At 39.7% G+C, this 25,887-nt stretch overlaps 1 protein-coding gene across 1 annotated transcript in view; it reads right to left on the reverse strand.

Annotated features, from left to right (window-relative positions):
* LOC148128320 (extracellular calcium-sensing receptor-like) overlaps positions 1 to 25,887 on the reverse strand; it is a 41,117-nt gene that overhangs the window by 848 nt on the left and 14,382 nt on the right. Inside the window, exon 2 of the mRNA XM_087933777.1 lies at positions 35 to 895. Within this exon, the coding sequence (XP_087789903.1) occupies positions 35 to 895 (861 nt within the window). The remainder of the gene's footprint in view (positions 1 to 34; positions 896 to 25,887) is intronic.

Here is a 25,887-nt window from a genome sequence, read left to right on the forward strand (position 1 = left end):
CTTGCAAACCAGAAAGGAAGATTTGAAGAGTTACCTGCCAGGGCTTCATGGAGACATGTAGGTGTAGCTTCTTTCTGCCCCTCTTCAATGCCTGTTGTGACTCCAACATATAAGCAGCGTGTAAAGCATGTGCAACAGAATAGGCAGTGTTGTAGATGCTGTAGCTGAAACCGGTCATCTTTCCATCAAAGACAGAGCCTGGGAGGGTGTCCGGGTTTTCCTCCCCCGTGCAAACCCTTTGGCCACCAGGTGAGGACAGACCTGCCTTCAAAATCTCACAGTCAAATACAACTTCCCACCATTCAGGGAGAAAGACATCTCCATGGGGTTCATGTGGATTCAGAGCCGAAAGATAATCCTTGAATCCTGGCACCGGGTTTGTGTGGACTGTCAAAGACAAAGCACCATGGAGAGATTTTAGTTTCCCCCAGTCGTAGTGATAGCCAATAGCTGCAAATTCCCATTGGGTGGTCAGGATCCAGACCTTCCCAGAAGAAGTGTGATTCTCTTCTTCATAAATGTAGAGGGCTGTTATCAGGCTTTGTAGGGTATTTGAATCCCCTGAGACAATCACAACCTGAGCATCATTGGTCAAAATTGTCCAAAGCAGATCTTTTTGTTCCCTGTGCAATTCATTGAATATTGAGATTCGGGGCAAGATCTGTTTTACAAATTGTATACAAATGTCATGCTGGGCAAGGATGGTGTCAAAAATCCAAATGAAATGGTCACTGCTCTCTGAGTTCTGAACAACAATCCCAATCCAGTTCCACTGGAAATGGAGAAGGAGCCAGACAATGGCTGCATTCTGTAGGTGATACTGGGGATCAATCTGGTAGAAGGTGGGGAACTGGCTCTTATCCCTCAAAACAGGGTCAGAGAAGCGATAACCTAGCTGAAAGGAGGATGGAGATAGAAAAAAGAAGCTAATCAAGGAAAACGGTACCTGTATTTTTTGTTACTATCCGCAAATTATCTAGACTAGCAGGGTATCCTATTCAAGACCCAAGCCCCCACAACTTTTCATCTTCATGAGATGTTTTCTTCTGGTCACAGAATTGACTCTGGGTGTTGTTGGCAATAACCATATAAGGCAGAGCTTATAGCATTTCCCCTATCATCATGTTGCGTGTCCAAGTACCTGAGAAATCTTGAAATTGCCCAAAATGGTTGCCATCTGGTATGAGGTTCTGGAGTTGAGGCCCCCAAGGACAGAGAGAAGGTTGTCCTGTGTGTCACACTTATAGTTAGGAAACACTTTTCTCTGGCTGGAGAGCAGAGACAGGCTGACATCTGGAGTCATGCTTGCGTACTGGTTCTCTTCATAGATGCGGAAGCCCAGAGTGATGTTGGGGAGAAGCTGTGGGTCTTTGTTGACCTCCTGGATGGCAAATGCCAAAGCCAGAATGTGTTGGTAGTTCTTGGGAACAGGTCTTTGCAGCAGGTATTAGATGACAAAAATTAGACAGCAGCAGGAGGGAGATGTTTATTCTATTATTTCATTACACAAATTCTAAGGGTTGATCATAGAACAGATCAATACAGATTAGTTGATTTGTTTTGCTGCTGTCAGAATACAGGATTACTGTCAATCAATAAGATTTTGTTATTATTGTCAGTGGTGTATGACAAAAACTCCTCTTCCTCTCTCTGCAGCAAATATGAGTTGATGCATAAATTATAATTTATGGCATGAGCTAAGCTCAAGTCAGTATTGACTTTTCCAAAATGAACTTTTCAGTCCTGTTAAGGAAATATGACTGAGCCATGGTTCGAGCTGTAGCAGAACATCTAAGCATAATCTTTGAAAAATCTTTGATGACCAACTCCTTGCCCAACTTTTGGTTACTAGCCATGGTCACCCCCATCTTCAAAAAGGAGACATAGCCTAGTTGAAAATTACAGACCAATTTCTGCATCCTGCATCACCTGCAAAGTCATAGAATCAATTATTAACCAATCCATTACCCTCCACTTTGGGACAAACAAACAACTTGCTTTCAGAAAAAAATTATACTGTAATCTGCAACTCCTACACTGCCAAAACATATGGACTACACAACTCGATCAAGGCAAAACAATAGACACTATTTATATAGACTTCTGTAAATCCTTTGATTCAGTGGTACATGACAAAAACTACTTCTAAAACTAAAATCTGATGGCATCGCCGAACACCTGCATAATTGAATAGCTTCATTCCTGTCAAACAGGAAACAAATGGTCAAAATAGGGAGCTCCCTATCAAATCCTGTACTTGTCAACAGTGGTGTTCTCCAAGGCAGCATTCTAGGACCAACTCTCTTTATACTTTACATGAATGACCTTTAAAAGCTTTAAAAGCAACTCTATTCTTTGCACGGATGATGTAAAACTATTCAACACTGCTGACAATGTTGCTATCCTTCAAAAAGATCTTGACTATGTGTCAGAATGGTCAAACAAGTGGCAACTTCAAATCTCAACAAACAGATGCTCTGTCTTACATATTGCCAAAAAAACAAAAAAAGAAATTAGAAAATAAAATACAAGCTGAATGGACATAACCTTGTAGATGACCCCCACTCTGTCAAAAACCTTGGAGTACTCATCTCTAAATGATCTAAGTGCTAGAGCCCACTGTAACAACATTGCCAAAAAGGCATTAAGAGTTGTTAACCTAATCCTGTGAAGCTTTTTCTCTGGTAATATTGTACTACTAACTAGAGCATACAAAACATTTCCTAACAGGGGCTTCCGGTTTTGCAAGACTGCAGCGGCGGCAGGAATTCGCGACTCTCCACGATTCCTGCAGCGCTAGCTGCCGAGGTGCCTCTGATCCAGACGGATCTGGAAGATATGGTTGCCCCATAGAGGCAACTGAAGAGAGAGGGGATCTGGATTGGGGTTTGGGAGTATTGCAAACCCCCTCCTCAGCCGGCAAAATCCTTTTTTCCCAAGGCGGTGGAGTGCAGTCAGCAATGGCCGCCACAAAGAAGCCTGCAGCCAGGTAAGATTCATACAGGAGGAAGTAGGAGAAAGCGAAAGTTTTGGCTGAACCGGGACAACAAGAAACTTCTAAACACCCTGGAAGCTAAATCGTTTGAAGGATACATTGTCTCCCAGAGGAGATTGTAAAAGTGGCAGAAGAAAACCGGAAAGGGAAAGTTATTTTCTTTCACTCTCCCTTCCCACAGAAACAGTAGATGGAAATCTGAAAAACCTGCTTGGGCATGGAAGGTAATCTAACTTGAAATTTAAAGCCAAGGGGATAAAGGATTTCTGGACATTGGAATTAAAATCCTAAAATTCTTTTTATTTGCTATAAGTGGAAAGGAAGAGGTAAAGACTTATTTTAAGATTGTACTGAAGGAGACTGCTTTGAGTTTATAAGATCAGAAATAAAAGATATTATGACTTCTAGAAGACTACTTTGGAACTGTGTATTTGAATTCTACCCTAGGAAGAGAAAATATAGAAAGAAGAAAGTGCTAAATGAAACTGTTTGCTCTGATTTGGTTTGCTTTGTGACTTTGGGATTTTTGTGAACTATTTTTTTAAAGATTAAAGACATTTGGGTTGTTATAAAAAATGGCATTATCTTTTGAAGAATTACAAATGGAATTTCAAAAATTGAAAGAAGAGGAACAAGAAGGCAAGGGCTATTCTGGATCTATTTTCCACTTTTTAGCAATGGCGATTTCTACCTATCAAGAAATACAATAATGACAGGAAGGCTGGGGTGAAGAAGAAGAAGCCATCTTTAATGGACAAATACTCTTAGTGGAGGAAGAAAAGCAAAAGGGGGGCAAGGAAATGGTGAACTCGGGACTTAAAAAAGCAACCAAGAAAAAGAAAAATAAGAGGAAAAATCGATACGATGTCAGAAAGCAACAGAAAAGAGAAATACAACACAGAGAGAAGATTAAGAGAGTGAAATTTGAGAGATGGGGGGGTCAAAAAGCTAGAATTGATAAGAAAGGAAGGGAAAAAGGAAAGAGAAGTCGTAAAGGTTTAAAACAAGATGTTAAAAAACAGGATTTTTTCAGAGATAAGGGGTAAGATATAATTTTATAAAAATGATTCTGCAAAAGTACATAAGATTGTATTGTAGATATTAGTATTTGAAACAGTTAGAAAATTAAAATATTATATGAGTTAATAATGCATTAAAGGGAAGCTATGAAAATGTTTAAGATTTAATAATAGAGTTTAATTTCCTATGAAACATTGTTCTTATTATATTATAAAGTCAATATTCCTTTTTTTGTTTTATTATTACTTATTAAATTTAATATTATTTGCTTGTTTTATTATTTTGAAATGTAGTACTTAGAATGTATGAAGCAGAATCAGTATGGAAAGTATGTATTATTTTAAGTGTTAAATTTAGGGGAAAGATAAAAAGTTGTCATACTTCAACCAATGTTTACAGGAGTAATATTGTATTAGAAAGAAAGGATAAATAGATGATTGAAAGAGAACAGACAAAAGATGCAAGTATAATTATTTAAATTGAGATGAAATAAATAAAATAGAATTAAAAGAGTGAATAGGAGAGAGAAAATATATAGAAAATATAGAATGTTAAATAAGATATGAAATAGTATATTAAGTGAGCACGAATTTGATTTATGTCTGTACAAAAAGATCTAACCCGGGGTAAGCCACTTTCCAAAAATAAGTTTTATGTATTTATGTTTTATGTAATGTTTGTCTATGTTTGAAAGAATGTTGGAAGAGAACTAATGAAACTATATAGAATGAATATATATAATTTAAGGCAAAAGAAATACAATTAAATAGAAGGAAAGGGGGCAATAAAGAGAAGTTGGGAAAAGATATGAAGTTGAACAGATAAGATAAATATACATATTAAATTGTGTTTGTATAGAAATATGATAATTTGGAATTATCTTTTTTAAGTAAGATGTTTTATTTGTTTTTTAGAAAAGATATTTTATGTTACTACATCCTGTTTTGTTTGTTTGTGTATTGTTTTTAAAAGATTAATAAAATTTGTTAAAAAAAACATTTGCTAACCAATTCTTGAACCCAACTCATCTGCCTGGAACCCGCATTGCATATCAGACATTAATACAATTGAGTGAGTCCAGAGATATTTCATGAGAAGAGACCTCCACTCCTCTACTTGCAACAAAATTCATTATGCCACCAGACTTGAAAATTTAGGTTTAGACAACTTACAACTATGCAGCCTTCAGTCTAATCTAAGTATAGTGTATAAAATCATACATTGCAATGTCCCACCTGTCAATGAATACTTCAGCTTCAACTAAAACAACACAAGAGCAAACAATAGATACAAACTCAAGGTTAAGCGCACCAAACTTGATTGCAGGAAATACGACTTCAGCAACAGAGTGGTCACTGTCTGGAATACTCTACCTGACTGTGGTTTCTTCCCCAAACCCACAAATCTTTAACCTTAGACTGTCTATTATTGACCTCACCCCTTTCCTAAGAAGTCTGTAAGGGGCCTGCATAAGAGCACCAACATGCCTACCATCCCTGTCCTAATATTTCCCTTTTGTTTGTATCCATTTCATGTATTAATAATCATGTTTATACTTATATCTGTTATCTACTACATGCTTGACAAAATAAAAAAAAGTAAAATAATAAATAAATGGTGGTGCAATGGTTAAAGTGCAGTACACAGGCTACTTTTCCTAAATGGCGGCTGCCTGTAATTTGGCAGTTTAAATCACCTGGCTCTAGGTTAACTCAGCCTTCCATCCTTCCAAGGTGGGTAAAATTAGGACCCAATTTGTTAGGGCCAAGAGGCTGATGGCTGACCCTGTAAATCGCTTAGAGAGGACTGTAAAGCACTATGAAATGGTATATCAGTCTAAATGCTATCACTATTACTATCTTGACAAAACTACACATTTTATTATTGCCAGTCATGTCATCTTCTGTCCTATGTTCTCAAGCACTTTCCTCCAATCTGGCACCTTATCATGTTCTCAGTCCTTTTGAATCAAGTGGCTTCATAAACCCATACATTAGATTAAACTGAATTAAATTGAATTTCTGACCTGGTTGACTTTTGCTGGCTAGAAATGATTAAGCTGATGAATGGCCCCCAGGTAGAAAAGCCCTTTCAGTTTGTCAGAGGGTGGAACTCTTCCTGTTGGGGATTCTCCAAAGAAGCTCACTCCTCTGACCTAGAATTAGCCCAGGATTAACAAGTGATTGGTGGGAAGCCAGACTTGGTGGGATAAATGACAGACCTTTTCTACAGATAATGTAATGCAAGCATGAAGGATGGTGTTATAAATCATCAGAATAATGAGATGGGAAGATGAATTTGGTCCAGAAATTAAACAGAAGAACCTAGCACAAGTTCAGTCCATACTGGTTTCTTTTCAATGGGCACCTTGCCTTCAGGAACATGGAGAAAAGGTTGACTCCCTTGGGTGACAAGCTGTTCTTTACCAGTGAAGAGTCAGAGGGCTTGAGAAGGGGGGTAGGCAGATTCAATCATCTATGAGAATCAGTGTCTTCTAACTAGGAGGGTCCTGCATCAATAGAGATTGGGTGGGATTTAAGTCTGCCCTATGTTCAAAACTGCCTTTTTCATGTTGCCCTGAAAAAAAAGGACAATCAAAAAAACACTTACAGAGAATAGGTATCCCAATTACCAGGAGGCTCATGTAAAGGAAGCTGTAGAACTTTAGTAATGGAGAGAGGCAGGTTTCCACCAATAATGAGATCTCCAGGTCTATAATAGTCTTTTTGTGCTTGAAAAGATCTCCTCCAGAAGCAATTTGGCCTCAGGTCCATTTGGACAGCTGCAAGCAAGGTCCACAGCAACACTAAAAGCCAAATCATTGGCCACAGAAAGAGACCTTCTTCTAGATCAAGCCAACACAGAATGTTGCAGGGAAAGTGATACTCTGGTGACTTCAGAGGACTAAGTGTAGATTTCAATCTTCACAAAAACATTCATCTAAGCTACAACTATAAAAGGATCTGGCAATAGTATTTGGAGCTTGTAGATAAACATGTTTTCACCATAACCTCTTTAGGCTTAAAGCGGATTTAATCTGTGGAAATCCACTGAGATGAAGTAAGAATTGCTAGTGTTTGAAGAATCCCGGGAGAGATTAATGTCCGTGTTATCCCCAAAGCTCTGGAGCCTGTGCCATAAGGGAAACTTATTTGTGAACCCACAATTGTGTCTGTCAGTTTGTCAATTGGGCAACTGTGATTAGAGAGTGATGCAGTTTTAGAATTGGATCAGAATTGGGGGTCACCTAGTCTGATTCCCTTAATGTACATGTGAGGAAAACTCTTAAATATCTGAGATCTCTTTGGAATTGACAGTTTCTGTTGCCGCCACCAAACTCTTTCAAGATTAAGAAATGCCCTGGGACTTCCTGGAATAATTCAACATGGCCTTTATTTTAGTGGTGTTTCCTTGATTGGCCAATGGAGATGTGTTTCAGCTATGGGGTACCTGGATGGTTTTTATTAATCACATGCTTGCTTCTTTTCTTAATGACTTAGATGCATTCTGCCCAATCTCCCTATCACTTGAATGGGTCATTAATATTTTAAACAAGTATTTCAAAATGAATCATTCTGCCTGATGGAGGTTTTCTTGACAGGATGCAGAGCCTCTTTCATGTACAACATTCTGCTTTACATTATTCTTCAGTCCCCATCCTTTGTGCTTTGAACTAGCTTCCTTGAGTGACAAGCCTAATACCCAACCATCACCCTACCAGACAAATCCTCTTTTTGCAGTGTCCCAGAGATATGACAGATGCCCAATTGTACATCTTCTGGTCTGGACAGTTTCCCTCAGATGGATTAAAGTTTCAGATGTAGAAGAGTAGAATCAAAAAGGAATGAACAAAGAGAAGAGATGAAGTGCTGAGCAAGAGACCAGAAGGAGGGAAACAAGATGACTTCATGGGAGCTTTTCCATCATGAGGAAGTGGCGGAATAAAAATAGCCAAAGACCAAGAATCAGATAAACAGGTAAATTAAAAGATAGACTGCCCTGATGAAAAGAGGCAACAGGGATGAAGGCAGCCACTGAGTAAAGCAGGGAAAGAAACTAATTGATTTTCCCTTCAGAATCAGACTGAGAAAAATGTTGGTCCAGCTATTTTTTCAGATGGAGTTGAGAGCCGGAAGAGCAGAGTGAAGAAAGACCTTCAGGAACAAAGGAAAAAAAGAGACAATAGAAATTAAAGACAGACCAGTAAGAGAAAAAAATAAAATATATATATAAAAAGCAGACTGAACTCTACAGAAAAAGGAGAGTGGCTCCTTAGAGAGTGACAGTGATCAACTAGAATTAAGACAGTAGAAATATAGAAGTCAGCAATAAATAAATTTATTGATTTTCTATTAAGGTTATAGGGAGCAAAAATGTATCTTATTTAAACTGCAGAATTAAAATAGTCATTTGAATGAAAAAGTTGGTAGGGAACTCAGCAAAGCCTCAGGGAACAATGCAAATAAACATGCTTCAAAACAACCCAACCTAATGAAACCAGCCCAACATATTTAAACATATACTTTTGATTTTTAAAGAAAGAGTGGAAGCATAGTTCACATTAGCATCAAATCATTTTTCCATGTTGCTCTTGAGGCCTCATTGGGTGAATTGAAATTAATGAAAACTAAAAGTGTGGGTGATTGATACATAATTTCTAATTATTCACATCATCAATTCTTTAATGAACTAATTAGAGATTTTTGTGTCCCATTATATTTTGTCTACAATTAAGATCAGGTCTCAGTAGGATAATATAACATTTGGGGAGAAAGATACAAGATAGGAGACCAGCCCCAGAGGCCAGGATGGAGAAGATCTCCACAGCCACCATGGATTTTCCTTTGGTGTTCAGGTAGGTGGGAAGGAAAGCAATCCAAACACTGCAAAAAACCAGCATGCTGAAAGTAATGAACTTGGCTTCGTTAAAACTGTCAGGCAATTTCCTAGCTAGAAAGGCCATTAAAAAGCTGATGATGGCCAGGAAACCCAGGTATGCGAGGACAGTGTAAAACATTGAAGTTGAGCCTTCCTTGCATTCCAAGATTGTCTCCCCTACCAAGGAGTGGAAGTCCAAGTTGGGATATGGGGGAGAAGTTGCCAGCCAAATGGCACAAAGAATTGCTTGGACCAGGGGACAGGCTAAGACAATGGAGTTAGTCAGTGGTTTTCCTAAGAGTTTCCTTGTCTTGTTCCCTGGTTTGGTGGCCATGAAGGCCAGAACCACCATGACAGTTTTCGCCAAGACAGAGGAAACTGCGAGGGAAAAGAGAATGGCAAAGGCAGATTGTTGGAAAAGACAAGTGAGGTTTCTGGGTCTTCCAATAAAAAGGAAGGCGCAGAGGAAGCAAAGCAGGAGGGAGACCAGGAGGATGTAAGTGAGATATCGGTTGTTGGCCTTGATGATTGGTGTATCATGATGTTTAAGGAAAATTGCCAGGACTCCCAATGTGATCATGGAGAAAGAAAGACTGAGAGAAGTTAAACCATATCCCAGGGGCTCTTGATAGGCAAGGAAGTGGATCTTCTTGGCAATGCAGTGGTCCTTGTCATTGTTGGGGTATTGGTTTTCTGGACAGGGATCACAGGAAGCTGCATCTGAAATCAAAAATACTTTGCATGTCATGGAATATCAGAAAGAACAAAACATCCATCAATATTGATTATACTAGATATAGCTTTGTCTGAGACAATGACGTTTCCACCTTTTTTGCATTTTGCATTTTGCCTTGACTCATTCAGATAATTTTTCTTTTTCAGGGAAGGGCAGGCAACTTTGTCAGATGTACCTCCCTCTTCTCCAACAGGTTTGTCTATCTCCTGGGAGACTGATAGCGCTGACAGAATAACACAGTTGAAAAGCATGAATCTGTTGAAGAAGCTCTAGATTCTCTGTTGAAGAATCTATCAAAAATGACCATAAAATTGATATTTTTTTCTACTGAATGGTTTCCCTGACCCTGGAAGATCTACATTGAAAGTGTGTTTTACCTGTCTGATTAGAAATGGTCCCTTCTGGACAAGGGGAACATTGGTAGCAGCAAACCTGCTGGCCCTCTGGAACTCTTCTCCTCTGTCCTGCCTGGCACCTCTTCTTGCCACACCTGGCAAAGGGCACCTTCTAAAAGAGAAAAGAGAAATTCTGTAGATGTCTTCGGCAGTGCTTCACTTATTCATTTCTTCATATTTCTCTTTGCGTCTTTAGAATATCTTCAAAAGCAATGGTTAACTCAAGTGTAACACAAACCAGGAAAAGCTCCAGGGAGATTATGTCTAGTGCCAATCTGAACCATTATTGGATTCTGGGGATTGGAAATGTGGCTTGACCTGCAAAAGAACAGTAATGGAGATCCAACTGAATGGGAATGGTCCATGGAAACCACTCTTGGCTGGTCTAACTGCATCCTCGGTTTCAGATAGAATTTCTTCCTGATCTCAAAACTTTTTTTTAATAAAGTTTTATTTGGGTTTTCACACATACAAAATACAAGTAAAACATCTTTTTTGAAAATAGCATGGTCCCAGGTTGAACTTCTTTATACAGACACAAAACTCAATTTCATGCTCCTTTTTATGTTCTATTCCATATCTTATACTATTCTACATTTTCTATATAGCTTTTCCCCTCTTTTAATTTTCTCAATTTTATTTTGATTATCTCATCTCAATTCAAATATTTATATTTTTTCCCGTTATGTTTCAATTTCATATTATCTTTTCTCATTAAACAAATTTTCTCCTGTAGTTACTAATTGGAGTATGACAATTTTACATCTTTTAATTACATCCATTCAACTCTTATTTCAACTTCAATATATACCTTAAGTTTATGACCTTCAATATAATACATAATATATAACTTCCAATTGAATTCTGCTTGGTACATTCTTATAATACAAACTATATTCTTTTTTTAAAAAAGGTTATAAATATATGTAATTATAAACCCTCATTCCATTCCAATTCAGTTCTATCATTAATAATCATTAAAATCTTAACATCTTTAACATTTATTTTCAATTAAATGTCATACTTTCTTAAAGACACATATAATCTCCATAATTAATTTTTTCCTTATTTCTCTTCACATATGTTTTGTAAATCATTAAATATTCATTTTGTTACATTTATTTATTGACAAGCATTCCACTGAATTACGATAGCTATTTTATCAAACATTTTAATCATTCATCGTTTCATATTTTCTAAAATTATTTCTGTTTTTAGTATAGCAGTACTATCTTATGTACCTTTGCAGAATCCCTTTTTCCATTAAATTTTCACCCGTTATCTCTAAATAGACCCTGTTTATATTTTGCTTCTGTCCTTTATAACTTCTTTTCCTTTCTTTCTTCCCTCTCATCTTCTCCCTCCCCTTTTTACCCCTTGTCTCTCTACATCTAACTCTCTCTTCTGCATTTCTCTCTTCTGTTGCTTTCTGATTTTATACTTATTTTTCACTCTGTTTTTTTTTTGGGGGGGGGAGTTGTTTTTCCCCAATCTTAAACTTTCCATTCTCTTTCCCCCCCTTTCCTTCCCCCCACACCTAAGATTACTTGTTCATTAAAGATGGCTTCTTCTTTGTCGCAATCTTCTTGTTCTGCAGGCATTTCTTGTTGTTTCTCATAATTCCAAGCCTCAATTTCTAAAAACTGAAATACGAAGCCAAAAGAACCCCTCCCTTCTTGTGCATCTTCTTTGTACTTTTTAAGTTCCATTTTCAGTTCTTCTAAAAGTGGAGCCATTTTAAACAGTTTTAAACAACCACCCGATTGATTTTAGTCATTCAAATACAATAACCAAAAATCCAGAAATCATCAAGTAATCCAAATAGTCCCAAATTATTTCTTCTTATTTCTTTTTCCACTTTCTCTTCCTGTGGTTTTTGTTGCGATAATTCAGTTAAAATGCATCTTTTGGAAGTCTTGTTGAGATTTTGCTGTAAGTTCTTTTTTAATTCCAGGCAGTCTCCTCCCTTCCAGATCCTGCCCTTTCATTCTTTTTCTCTGCTTTTCTGTTTTCAAAAGCTTTTGATTATCCAGAAATATTTATTATCCCTTTGACTTTTTTATTTTCAGCATAAAATGCCTAATTAATGTCAAAGTGGATTTTTTTCTAATTTCATGCTTAAGTCTCTTAGCTGTCAGTATAGGAAAAGGAGAAAGAAAAAACCAAATATTTTCCCTTTTCTCTCTCCTTCGCAGCTTAAAAATCTTCTTAGGGAACAATGTTATTGGGTTTTTTTTAATAGTTTCAATTCCAGGATACCTTATTTGTTGCTTTTGCTGTTTGACCCAGTCAACCAAAACTTTCTCTTCTTATCTTCCTCCTGCACAATCTTTTCTGGTCAAGTTCTTCTTTGTGGTGGCCATTTCTGACCACTGCTACAATCGCCTTCAGAAAAGGGAGTAATGGTCATCTGGGGAGGAGAGATGTGGCTCTCCTCAACCCTGCAGGCAATCTCCCCCCTCTTCACCCCCTCTAGGGAGTGGCTTAGCCCCGAAACCAGCTGGCTTGGGGCACTCCAGCGGTGACCATGGATCGAAGCCTCGCAGAGATGAGGTTTCAGTCTGTCGCCAAAGAGGCTCAAACCAGAAGTTCCTGATGTCAAAACTTTTTGATCTGTCATAAATCAGACCTCAAACTTGTTACATGCAAAACAACTTTTTCATCAAACGATTTCCAATTTTTTTTATTCGGTAACCTATTTTCCAGTAAGAGATAAATTTTGAATCCCCAGAAGAGAGTGACACTTTTTCTGGATTTATTTTACCTTCTAGCTCACCTTTTTTGCCCAGACAATTGCATCAGAGTTGATGGTGAAATCCTGTCCTGCAGGAGCTCCAGGATCTGTTTGTCCAACTTTCACAGAGACAAAAGATTCATTGGGGAAGAGAACCCAGTTGAGAAGATCGTAACGAGCAGATCCCAGTCCATTTTCTGAGAAGGATATTTCATCTCCAGCACTGTTGTTGAAGTGGACATTCCTCAAATGGGGAAGAATCTGAAAGAAAAGAGACCTTCAGAAATTGCTAATGCTTTCCATACCTCTAAGAATTTGTTTTCCACACAGTGCCTGCCCTAATTTGTGACTTCAGTGGACATAAAGATCCATTCTTTATGCTTTGATGCAGAAAAAATCTCCACAATTTCATAAATGTCACACTACGTTGAACACTGTTGTGTGCTAAAGTTGACAGAGGCTGGTTTCATACAACAAGCAGTTCCGTGCAAGAAATGGCAAATGAGTGTCAGGATTTAGAGGTTTAGAGTTGGGTTAGTGGCAGGGTTCCAAGTAACACACCCAACACAATCAAAATGCCGAGGCAGGCATATTCCTCAAAGTACAGATTTATTAGGCATGTCATATTGGCACTTCTGATGAAAACTTGACTCTAAACTCCCATGGTTTTCCCCCATATTAAAAGTAATGTTTTCCTTTCCCTTCCCCATGCAGTCGATCACATGGTCCAATCAGGTGTCCATTGATTCCATTCTCCTGGTGAGAAAGTCCTTGGTTCCCAGAGGAAAGAATTTTGTTTACGCTACAGATCATCAGCTATCTCTACCTCCCCCTTCCTGTTCCCACAGCTCTGCCCGGCTCTGCTGTGGCAGCTCTGAAGGTGCTAAAGAAAATGGCTTCAGAGTTGACAATGGGATCACACAACATGCTCAGCCATAGAAACATAAACCAGGGTTACAATGAATTGAGTCAAGTGTCTATCTACAGCTAGATTCAGGGTACAACAGGACGGAAACTGAGTTGGTTCTGCAAATATGTCTACTAGGACTTCAGTTGACCTGTTGAAGAATCTGGCTGAATTTTCATCTTGCTATGGCTAGTCTAGTGAAGAGAAGGACCTGGGGAGACAGGATAATAATCTTGCAGTATTTGAGTGGCTGCTACAGAGAGGAAGGAGTCAAGCTATTTTCCAAAGTACCTGAAGGCTAAACAGGAATAATAGATAGAAATTTAATAAGGAGAGATCCAACCTTGAAATAAGGATAAACTTTCTGACAGTGAGAACAATCAACCAATGGAACAGAAGTTGCCTTTGGAAGTTGTGGGAGCTTCATCACTTGAGACTTTCAAGGAAGAGATTGCACTGCCATTTGTCAGAAATGGTGTAGGGTCTCCTGCTTGGATAGGAGGTCGGACTAGAATTCCAAGCAAAAACCACTAGATAACCAATCATATAAGGATGTAGAGAGTAAAGAGAAGAAAGAAAAGAAAAAGAACAACAGGGTGAACTTGAAGTACTAATACATGAGGCCAAGTATAATATACTTGCCATTACTTAAACACATGACTGGAATATACTGATGGATGGATGGATACAAACTATTCCAAAGAAACAGACCTAACAAAAGAGGAAGTGGAGTTGCATTATATGTTAAAGATCACTTTGTCTGTGCAGAGAGGGTACACAACAAAGGATTAAAGCCTTCTAGAATGCTTATGGGTCAGCATAAAAGGAAAAATGTTTTAGACTTTAAAAGAACTGATTTTAACAAACTGAGAGTCTGGGAAAGATCCCATGGATGAAAATCTTAAAGGACAAATCAACTCAAGAAGCAAGGAAAACTGAAAAATTCAGAGTAACTCTGAAAAATACATATAACAATACCTCTTTTGTTATAAATGCCCAGTCTAGTTCAATACCACTAAAAAAGAAAACCAAGAAAAATCTAGCATGGTTACACAAAGAACTCTCAGATTAATTGAAGGGAAAAAAGACAAGTACAAAAAATGAAAAGGAAAGATAACTAAGGCAGAATACCAACGAATAGCTCAAACTTGCAAAGTTGAAATTAGGAAAGCTAAGGCTTTGAATGAAATAAGACTTGCAACAAATGTCCAAAGCAATAAAAAAAGTTTCTTTCAACACATAAAAAAAACAAAACAAAAGTCAAACAAACAATTGGTCCACTGAAGGGAGAAGATGGCAAAGAGGTAACAAGCAGCAAGGAGAAAGTGGAACTGCTTAATTCATTTTGTGCATCAAAATTAGTAGATCAGCAAAATGTTGTGGACATAGTATTCTTCAGTACACTTCAGATTCCAAAAAAAAATATTTGAAAAAGTAGACCACAACCTACTTCTTGGCAAGCTAGTAAAATGTGAGATAGAAAGCATGACCAACAGATGGGTTTTTACTTGTTGACAAATGTAGTCCTCCATGGAACTACATCTACATGGAGGGAATAACATTGTGTGGCAGTAGCCTAAAAAGCAAATGCAATCCTACCTTTCATTAATAGAGGTATAGATGACGCCATAGCTACTGCCTTACATTCTGTAATGGGCCATCTGGAGAAAACGGGAAACTATGTCAGGATGCTTTTCATTGACTGCAGCTCAGCCTTAAATACTATCCTGCCAAGCATCTTTATCGAAAAGCTGACTGACTTGGATTTTCCCTCTTCCCTCTGCAATTGGATCAAATCCTTTTGGCAGGACCGATCACAAACAGTGAGGGCTGCGTCTGTCACATCCACCTCCCTGAAGCTTAGCACTGGCTTCCCACAGGGCTTTGTGCTCAGTCCCTACCTGTACACACTGTACACACATGAATGTGTATCATCTGACCCATCCACCATGATCATTATGTTTGCAGATGATACTACCATATTGGTTCTCATTACAGGTGGAGACGAAACAGCATACAAGGGGGGAGGTTAAAAAATTATCCTCATGTTGCCTAGAAAACAACCTGCACCTGAACATCAGCAAGATAAAGGAGATGGTGTTCAGACTTCCGGAAGAAGAGAGAGGAACCCACCCCACTTTACACTGAGGGGAGCTGTGTGGAGAGAGTTTCCTTCTTTAAATTCCTGGGAGTCCATCTCAGCGAAAATCTTACCTGGAAAATCAACACAACCCAGGTGGCCAGAAAGGCCAAACAGAGACTCCATTTCCTTAGGGTCTTGTGAAAGAATAAAGTGGAACAACAACTGATGACCTCATTTTACCAGTCCACAATAGAAAGCGTCCTCACATATAGCATGATGGTGTGGTATGCTGGCTTGACAGCCATGGAAAGAAAAACATTAAAGGGTGGTGAGCACAGCACAAATCATTGTGGGCTGTTGTCTGATACCACTAGATGAAATTGCTAGGGCTCGCTGCCTTAGAATGAACAGAAAATAACTTCATGTCTAGTATGATAGACTTGCAGGGCCGGCGCGTTGTGCAACAAGGTCACACAGTGTAATAAGATTGGGACTGGGTTAGGGACTTCTGTCCTCACTGTGAGTTGTGTTAGGTGTGTGCGTGCACGAAGGGAGGCTCAGCCAATCTCATTGTACACATGTTGTACCCTGACAACAACAACAACAATAATAATAACAACAACAACAATAATGTAGCAGTGTTCCAATATTTGAGGGACTGGATTAACAAAACACAGAGATTACCTGCCAGGACTGGACATTTGGGTTCTCCTTTCCAAGCCTCATTATGGCTGGTTGCCCTCTGGATCCATGCATTCCATGTAATGCATGTGCCACAGCATAAATGGCATTGTAGATATTGTAACTTTCACCTTCCATGCTTGTTCCAAACAAGTAGGATGGCAGATCCTGTATATTCTCCTTTCCTGTACATGGTTTTGTTCCCCTTGGAGGGGTCCTGCCTGGTTTGTAGAACTTGCAGCCAAAGATCAGTTCCCACCATAGACAGAGATAAGAGTCCCCTTGTGGGTTTAAAGGGTCTAAAGACATGAGAAAATGGCTGAATTCTGAGACATCCCCAGTGTGATCCTTAAAATGCAAGGCCCCATGGTAAGGCTGTATAAGTGGCAATACATATTGAATGCTCATCACATTAAATTTCCAATTGGATGTAAAGATCCAAACTTTCAGTAATGATGCATGTGTTTCTTCAGCAAACCCAACTATCTGAAAATTTGCAAAAGCACTGAGTTCTCCAAAAACAATAATCACTTCACCTTTAGACCAAGCGTTGAAAAGATGATATAATTTTTTATGTCTATCATTGTTAAAAGCAAATTTTATTACTTCAGTGAAGGCCAGGCAAATCTCCTTCTCTTTCAGCTTTGGTATCAGAGATGAGACGAAATGTTCCCCACCATCATCTTCATTAGCGATCAGCCCAACCCAGTTCCACTGGAAATGCAGGAGCAGCTGGATTAAACCCTCATACTGAGCAGATTCCTTGGGATTGATCCGGAAGAAGGAAGGATAAACTCTTCTGTCTCCTTGGCTGAACTCAAAGCCAACACCAAGCTGGAGAAAGTGAAAATCCTCTTTCAAAAACAAAGTTAAAGTTTTAGGGTGATTTTAGGGTTCCCCATTGTGTAGTTAATGCCCCACCAGTCAGGCTGACTCACAAGCTTCACCTTCCTCCCTTCTTAGGAAGAGCCACCAGTTACCTGTTTTACCTAGTTGTGATAGGTCAGAAGTCAAAGGAAGAAAACATCTACCTGATACAGAGAATAAACTGCACTGAAAGGGGCAGAAAGATAATCAACTTCTGTGAAAGTCAGGAAGGAATTCCTCTTGGCAAATACAGCTTTTAGAATTCTATTGGTATCTTTTTGCAGATATATAAAACTGTATCGTGATGTATAAAATAGAAAAAATAATTTTAGGATGGATTATCTAAGTCATATACCCCTGGTTTGTCCACCACCCCACACCACCTTTCTGTTCATCCTTGGATATAGTGTGTACTTCAATTGTTCATGTGCTCCATACTGTGTCCAGTGAAGCCTTCTTACCTGTGGTACCTTGAAGATGCTGAAGATGGAGGTCATCTGCCTTGAGGATTTGGAGTTGTGACCTCCAATGACAGAGAGTAGAGTGTCCTGCCTGTCACATTTGTAACCTGGAACCATTCGGTCTCTTGTGGAGAGCAGGGAGAGGCTGAAGCTGAAAATCTTCCTCTCCATCTTCTGGTTGTCATAGATGTGGAAGCCAAGGGTGATATTGGGCAGGAGAAGCTGCTCCTTGTTCACCTGAATGACAGCAAACATCAAGGCCAGGAACTGATGGTAGTTTCTGAGTAGGGGTCTATAGTGGGACAAAGATTGGGGAACATTATAAGAAAGATCTTGTGTGCTGGTGGAGTTTTCCTTGCCTTTTTGTGTGTTTTTTGAACAGTAAGAAAGAAGTTCCATTGGACTGTTTTGGCTTTTTAAAGGATGTTCCTTGATTGTACTTGGATGGATTCCTGAGAAAGGAGAAAAGCCAGGCTGTCCTTATCCCAGATCATTTTATACCCCTCTATTCTTTCTCCCGTCTTGACTTTCCTCTGGTGGCTGAAATCCTCCACAATTGCTTCTCTTCCTCCCTAATCATTTTCTTTCTCTCTTGGAGCAGCTTCTTTGGGTCAGAGGAGAAGAAACCAATGAGTGCCACAGCTCAGATTTATTAAGGGCCATTATTCACCAGCTTTGCTGATTCCTAAACTGAGGGTGGGGGGTTGACATTGGAAAAGGATTGAACCTGTCTTTGAAGGGTTTTTTTTACAATGACTTTGTGTTCATATTAATTTTATAGGTCAACTTCTTCACTAGGCTCAGTCTGAAAGTTGTATCTCTAGTCACTTTTATATAGTTTGTCATCATATAATCATATAATTGATGAAGACTTTTGAAAGACTGGGAATTCTAGCCTTTTTCTTAACTTTGGCTCTTTATTAAGACAGCAATAGCAATAGCACTTAGACTTATATAGCACTTTACAGGACCCTCAGAGTGGTTTACAGAGTCAATATATTGCCCCCACAAACTCGATTGAAAAAAATACAACTTCAGCAAGAGTGGTCAATTCCTGGAATGCTCTACCCAACTCCCTTGTTACAGCCTCATCCCAGGGATGGGATTCTACCAGTTCACACCTATTCACTAGAACCAGTTGTTAACATTCTAAGCAGTTCGGAGAACCAGTTGTTAGAAGAAATTACTGGCCTAATCCTGTAAGAAAGGCAGGAAGGAAACATTCTGGTGTTGCCTCTCTGTTAACCCTTATTACATTCTTGGCACGACTAGACTTCCTATCTCTAGAACTTCTCTGGAGTTTGTTTCCCCTCCTTTGCTTGTATGGAGTGACCATTCAAAGTTACAATGGCACTGAAAAAAGTGACTTATGACCATTTTTCACACTTACAACTGTTGCAACATCCCCAGTCTTGAGAGGCCAGGTGAGGAGATGCATGCTTCAATGTGAGTGATATTGAGTTGGCCACATCCAGCCAATAACATGACCACCAAGCCATGTCCACCCAGTCATGTGACCACCAAACCATGCCCACCACCTAAGCCATGCACAAAACTGGTTATTAAAAAACTTGAATCCCACCCCTGCCTCAATCCCTCACAGCTTCAACCTCAAACTGTCTACCATGGACCTCATCCCATTCCTAAGAGGTCCTTAAAGGGGGGCCTGCATAAATGCACCAGAGTGCCTACCACCCCTGTCTTACTTATCTGTATTTACTTCCTTTGTCCATGTTTATGCTTGTTATCTTGTACATGTTTGACAAACAAATAAAATAAAATAAAAATAAATAAAATCTGGGTCCCCATTTTACTGACCCTGGAAGGAGGAAGGACCCTTGAGCCAATCAGGATTGAACTCTTGGCTGTGAACAAGCCCTGAATCCAAAAGAAAGAAATCACCTACATCTTTCCCCTCCAGGTGAAACTTACAAAATTTCTTCAGAAAGTAGAGATGGGTTGTTTCAAAAGTCTGGGATATCATAGGTCACAGGAGTTACCAGGGACAAATTCCCTCCAATAATCAGATCACCAGAACTGTGCAATTCCCATTTTTATATGGTTTATCATCATATCATCATATAATTGATGAAGACTTTTGAAGGACTAGGAATTCTAGTCTTTTTCTTAAGTTTGGCTCTTTACTAAGAAAGCAGTAGCAATGGCACTTAGATTTATACAGCACTTTACAGTACCTAGGAGTAGTTTACAGTCAGTATATTGCCCCCAACAATCTGGCTCCTCATTTTACTGACCTTGGAAGGAGGAAGGCTGAGTCACCCTTGAGCCACTCAGGATTGAACTCCTGGCTGTGAACAAGCCCTGAATCCAAGAGAAAGGGAAAAAAATCATCTACATATTTCCCCTCCAGATGAAACTTACGAAATGGCTTCATAAACCAGAGTTGGGATCCTTCGAAACTTTGGGATTCTGTAGGTTGCAAAAGCTACGAGGGGCAAATTCCCTCCAATAATCAGATCGCCAGGCCTGTGAAATTCCCACCGAAGCTCTGCCTTTAAATATTTTTCCAACACACACATGGTTTGAATGTGTTGAGCAGTAGAAGGAGGCAGGAGCCAAAAGAGCAACAGCAGCAGCAACAGGAGAGGCAGCCCAATCATTCTGGTCAGCTTCCCTTCCAGATTAGAGTTTGTGCAGAAGCAGAATTGCATTGGAAATCTCAGCAGAGCTTTAGCACAACAGACAACTTCTGTGTCTTCCGGATGACTTCAGGGCAAATTTATCTGCTGCCCCTTTGTATTAACACATTTGTATTTTATCCCTTTATTTCATCCTGTCTTATTCCAAAATTGGAATCATGTGCTGTAGTTTATTTTATTTTAATAATAACGTTGCAAGGCTAATCAATCAATAAACTTCTATTATATCAGTCATGCTTTCTCTTACTTGTGTTATGCTTTACACAAAGACCAGCTGAGTCTCACTGAACTCCAGAGTTAGCTCTTTGGAAGACAAGCAAATTCCCCCCACCACCATTGGAAAAACTCAGAGCCTATTTTTAAAGTAGGTTTTCCATGGGTTGAAATCCTCAGGGGATACATTAGGAAAAGTTACTGTCCTACCCACTCAGCAACAGATGTTGTTTGAACATCAGATAGGGGAAAAACATGTTTGTGTCTCTTGTTGCTAATCCATAGAGCATATGGATTTGAGAGTTAAGGTGAAGTTGAAGTTTTGACCAACTTGAAAGCGAACACCTGCACACAAGATGGAATTTGGCCTGTGCCCTAGTATGTTCAGATAGAATGGATACTACTGAGGCACGATGGCAGTCAGTTGTGCCCTAGGAAATGTGAGCAATTATACCAATGTTTAAATGGAATGAGTGGCTTAGTTATACACGGAAGATGAGGGATGGAATGGATTGATGGATCCAATTTATATGGCCAACCATTTCATGCAAAGTCATTCTGGGCAGCATACAACAGCCCAATAAAAACTGTAAATAAGGAAGACAATCATTGCTTAAAACCTTTATTAAAAATGTTTTGGTCTTCTAGCCCAAACCTCTGCTCAAGCAGGAAACCCTGCAATATTTCAGGCAAAATGTTTGTGTGTTTTTTGACAAAGTGACTAACAGATCTGTGAAACTACATGGACAGAGTGTATTTGGGCATCAGTAAGGCATTTGACAAAGTAGATGATAACTTACTTCTTGGTAAGCATTAGCAGCAGATAGATTTGTATGCACATTCAACATGTGGTCTGCAATGGAACTATATCTACATGAAGGGACATGGGCAGTGGGACACCCCATGTTTTTATCTTAGGTCCAGACCTCAACATCTTCATAAACGATTTAGATGAGGGAATAGAAGGGGAATTCATCAAATTTGCAGATGACATCAAGCTGGGGGGAATGGCTTTAGAAGATAGGCTCAAGATCCAAAAAGTTTTTGGCGGACTTAAACACTGGGGCCTATCCCACAGAATGCGATTCAGTAGAGAGAAAAGTAAGGTTTTGCACTTAGTCCAGAAAAACCAAATGCACAGATATATAATAGATGATCTCCAGGATCCCTTCCAACTCTGTTATTCTGTTAACATAGTGGCCCATCCTCCTATAGTTTTATTTATATTTGTGTTTAATATTGTGTTAATTGTGTTTATTGTTTCTTTTACTGTGCACTGTCCAGAGTCACAATCACATTTATCAGATCAGTGCAATCTGATAAATAAAGGACCAACAGCCTATTATATGCCCTCCTCCCGCACAACAGCCACAAATCCTGACCGATGATATTTACAGTCTTGTTGTCCTGGGAAAAAATAAGCTGAGCAAGTCCCGAAATCATGTTGCAAAGAAACGGTTTGCCTCCCGTGGTTACACTTGTCGGACAGTCATTCTGTATCTGAGGGCAATTCCCAGTGACTAGTGCAGCACAGTCATATCCAGTAAAGTTATGCGCAAATACATTAAGAGTGATATTTAAAAATGTGTTATTGCGTGTTGTATTCTGTATTGTCAATGTGTAATTACAATGGGGATAATGACCAAGATCTGTTAAATTTCCATGGCTGATGTTATGAGTCCAACATACCCCAGCAGTTTCTTGTATACGGCTGCCCAATGGTATCATGGTCATGTTCTCATCCGCAGCTTGTACCACTTGATAACTAGAAAAATCAATGTTCTTCCATTGCAACTCGTTCAAAGGAACAGCTACCAATGGCAATCCTGTGGTTTTATGTGTAGGCATATGTATACATACCTAGCAATCAGTTTTGTTCTCCAATTGAGCAATTCGAGACACATCCTTAATATAAGAGTTTTTTTTCCCACATCCCATGGTTCTTCCCTTTACACCTCTGGCTTGTGATAAGGGCGGACATGACGACCAGGAACCCAAACGACTTCATTCTTGTCTTCAACTGCTGCATAGCCATGACAACACGTTATCAAGGAAGCTGGCCCCCTCCAAGTGGGGTCAGGTAGTTTTCTGTATAACACCAGCAGCCTTGCGCCTCCTGCAGAAGGGAAAGAAGAAAAATGCCTGCTGGCCACCGTAGTAGCTGGTGTACCAGTCAAGTTGAGAAAATTTAACGTATATAATGCAATATTTAAGGTATTTTGTAACCCTGGCAATCCATGCCCCATGTCCCCTATTTTTGTTTTTTGATTGTCCAATGCGCGCTTGAGAGTCTGATTAGCACACTCCACAATAGCTTGACCTGTGGAATTGTAAGGAATGCCAAATTTATGCACTATGTTCCAGGTGGAACAAAAGGTGGCAAAAGCCAAACTAGTGTATGCAGACCCATTATCAGTCTTCAGCTCCTGAGGGGAGCCCAAAATAGTAAAGGTACACAAACAATGATTAATAGCATGCTTTGTGGCTTCGCCCCTTTGAGGGGTAGCCATTATGAAACCTGAATAAGTGTCAATTGAGACATGTAAATATTTCCAGGAGGGAAAACCCAGGATACTGGGTGACATGCATTTGCCACAACGGGCAGCATTGTGTCCCTCTAGGGTCGACACCCTGAGGGAGAGCAGATGCTTGTAAGCTGCACGTGGGACATGGTTGTATAATAGCTGCAGCCTCCTCCGCAGGAAGGCGAAACTGTTTGATAAGGGCCTTTTTATTCTGATGAAAGTAACTATGACTATCCCATGGGGTTAAGGTTGCCATGGTTAAGCAAGAATTTTGCGATGTTGCAGCAGCATCAGCTGCATTATTTCCCTCTTGGATAATACCCAGAAAAGGGTGGTGACTTCGAATATGAGCAACAAAAAGAGGATACACACGTCGTTGCATAAGCTGCTGCAAAGTAAGGAATAAGCTAAGCAGGTTGTTGTCAGTAGAAGGAGAGAGATAGACAAACTCTATGTTAATTAAGGTTTGGTAAACATACAAGCTATCAACTATAAGATTAAATTTTTGTGAAGAAAAGTGCTGCAACGCCAAGATAGCCACAGCCAATTCAGCACGCTGCAGAGAGGTTTGAAGGGGTGTAATTTTTGTGACCCATTTACCATCCTGCTGCCAAACACAGGCTCCATAATGCTTCCCACCATCAGCATACACCATAATTGCATTAGTTAATGGTTGGGCTGTAATTTTTTGTCCTGCAGATCCAAAGGGATGGAAAAGAAACAATCCTTTAAATCAATAACAATGATATCCCAATGTCTTGGAATTAAATTCGGATTAGGTAGGCCACATTGAAGAGAGCCCATAGGTTGAATGATGGCATTGACGGCACGCAAATCGTGCAAAAAAAACCATTTTCCACTTTTCTTTTTTATCACAAAAACAGGAGTGTTGTGCGGGCTAGTGGTAGGCTCGATATGACCCAGACCCAGCTGCTCCTGTACTAATTCATGCAAAGCAGACAATTTCTCAGTGGTTAAAGGCCTTTGATCCACCCACACAGGAGCCTCGGACAATAAAGTTAATTTTAGCATCTCAATCCTGCAAAGTTATGGTAGCTCCAAATTGAGAAAGCAAATCACGGCCCCATAAATTGACATGCAAAGGCATTACCAGTGGCTGAATTACAGCCTGAATTGCCCCCGGCCTCCTGTATTCATGGGCAACCACAAGCCATTTAACACTACTTTTAGCAAATTGCATACCTCCTACCCCTCTTACAGCCAGAGAATCTTCCATAGGCCACTCTTTGGGCCATTCTTCTTGCCGAATTACTGAAACATCTGCTCCGGAATCTACAACACCGGAAAACAATTTCCCTTCTATAAGAAAATTCAACTTGGGCTGAGATGGCTTAATGTTTTTCACTAAGGCCAATAGCTCTGAACAACATTCTGTAGAGCCAAAACCCCCTATCCGAGGCTTCCCTATCAATGGATTAATTGGAGTATAGGGTAACACTATCAATTGTGCAATGGAGTCTCCAGCTGCAAGATTAGCAGGTACATCTGAATAAAATTGAATTTTTATAATATCTGTATAATCCTAATCAATAACCCCTGGAATCACAAAAAACCCTTTCTTAGAAGCTGAGGAACGAGGCAAGACCAATCCTACCGTTTGCGGAGGAAGGGGGCCCTTTAAATGAGTGTCCTCAATATAAACTTGATTTGGAAAAGTTATAATGGTATCTTTTAACATTCGTGAGTCCAGACCAGCACTTCCTGTAGTCGCTGGTGATGCATTGAGCACAGGTGCAACCTTTGGAGCAGGGTTAGATGCGTACCCCCTTATCGGTTTCCCGAAGGTGCAGCCTGGGAGTGGCACTGATTCGCCCAGTGGAAACCCTTTTTACACTTGGGACATACTGTTTTTGGACTTGCCCCAGGATTTGAGTTCTGCTGTGGAAGTTTCTTCCAAAAAAGAGCAGCACCTCCCCCTGGGGCCCAGCATTGGGCTTTGAAATGCCCAGGCTTCCCGCAGTTGAAACAATTCCCAGTAGGTTTAAGACCCTTTTGCAAAGCTACAGCCAAGGTCTCCATGTTATAAGATTGCGAACCTACTACAGCACAAGCTTTAATCAAATCTGCCAAGGTTGCCTCCCCCCGCACGACCAAAGGCTGCAAACCCGCTTACAATCTGTATTTGCATTTTCCACTGCCAATTTCATCAAAAGTTCCTTTGCAGCTTCCGGATTAGAAATTTGCCGCTGAATGGCATTTTGGAGCTTCTCGAGGAAATCTGCGTATGGCTCTGTAGCTGCTTGTTTGATTTGTGAAAAGGATTTAGTAGGCACTCCTGCCTCCTCCACTCGGCTTAGTGCTCCCATAACAGCGACCATAACAATGGGGAAGCAATGATCTGGCAAATTTGTTGCCTGTTGCTCCACGGTTGCAAATTGCCCAGCCCCATAGATTTGATCAGGAATATACAAACCCCCTGAATTATTTCCTTTGTTAATTGTTTCTCTTTGATATTCTGCATCAAATACCACATATTGTGTCCTGTTCAGAATCATTCTCATTAAGTCTTTCCAATCTTGTGGAATCATCTTTTGAGCTTGCCCCAAACTGTGAAGCAAACCCTGAACATATGGACTTTGTATGCCAAACTCCTTCACAGATTTCTTTAGTTAGGGCTTCTAAAGCAGTAATAACCATCTTCCAATAAGTTAAAACTTCTGAATCAGCCCAAGGCTCATCATGGAGAACATTGCCAATCTGTCTCCACGTTT

Source organism: Pseudonaja textilis, chromosome 1 (assembly GCF_049901715.1).
Source record: "Pseudonaja textilis isolate UNSWEBS1 chromosome 1, rPseTex1.2, whole genome shotgun sequence".
NCBI lineage: Eukaryota > Metazoa > Chordata > Lepidosauria > Squamata > Elapidae > Pseudonaja > Pseudonaja textilis.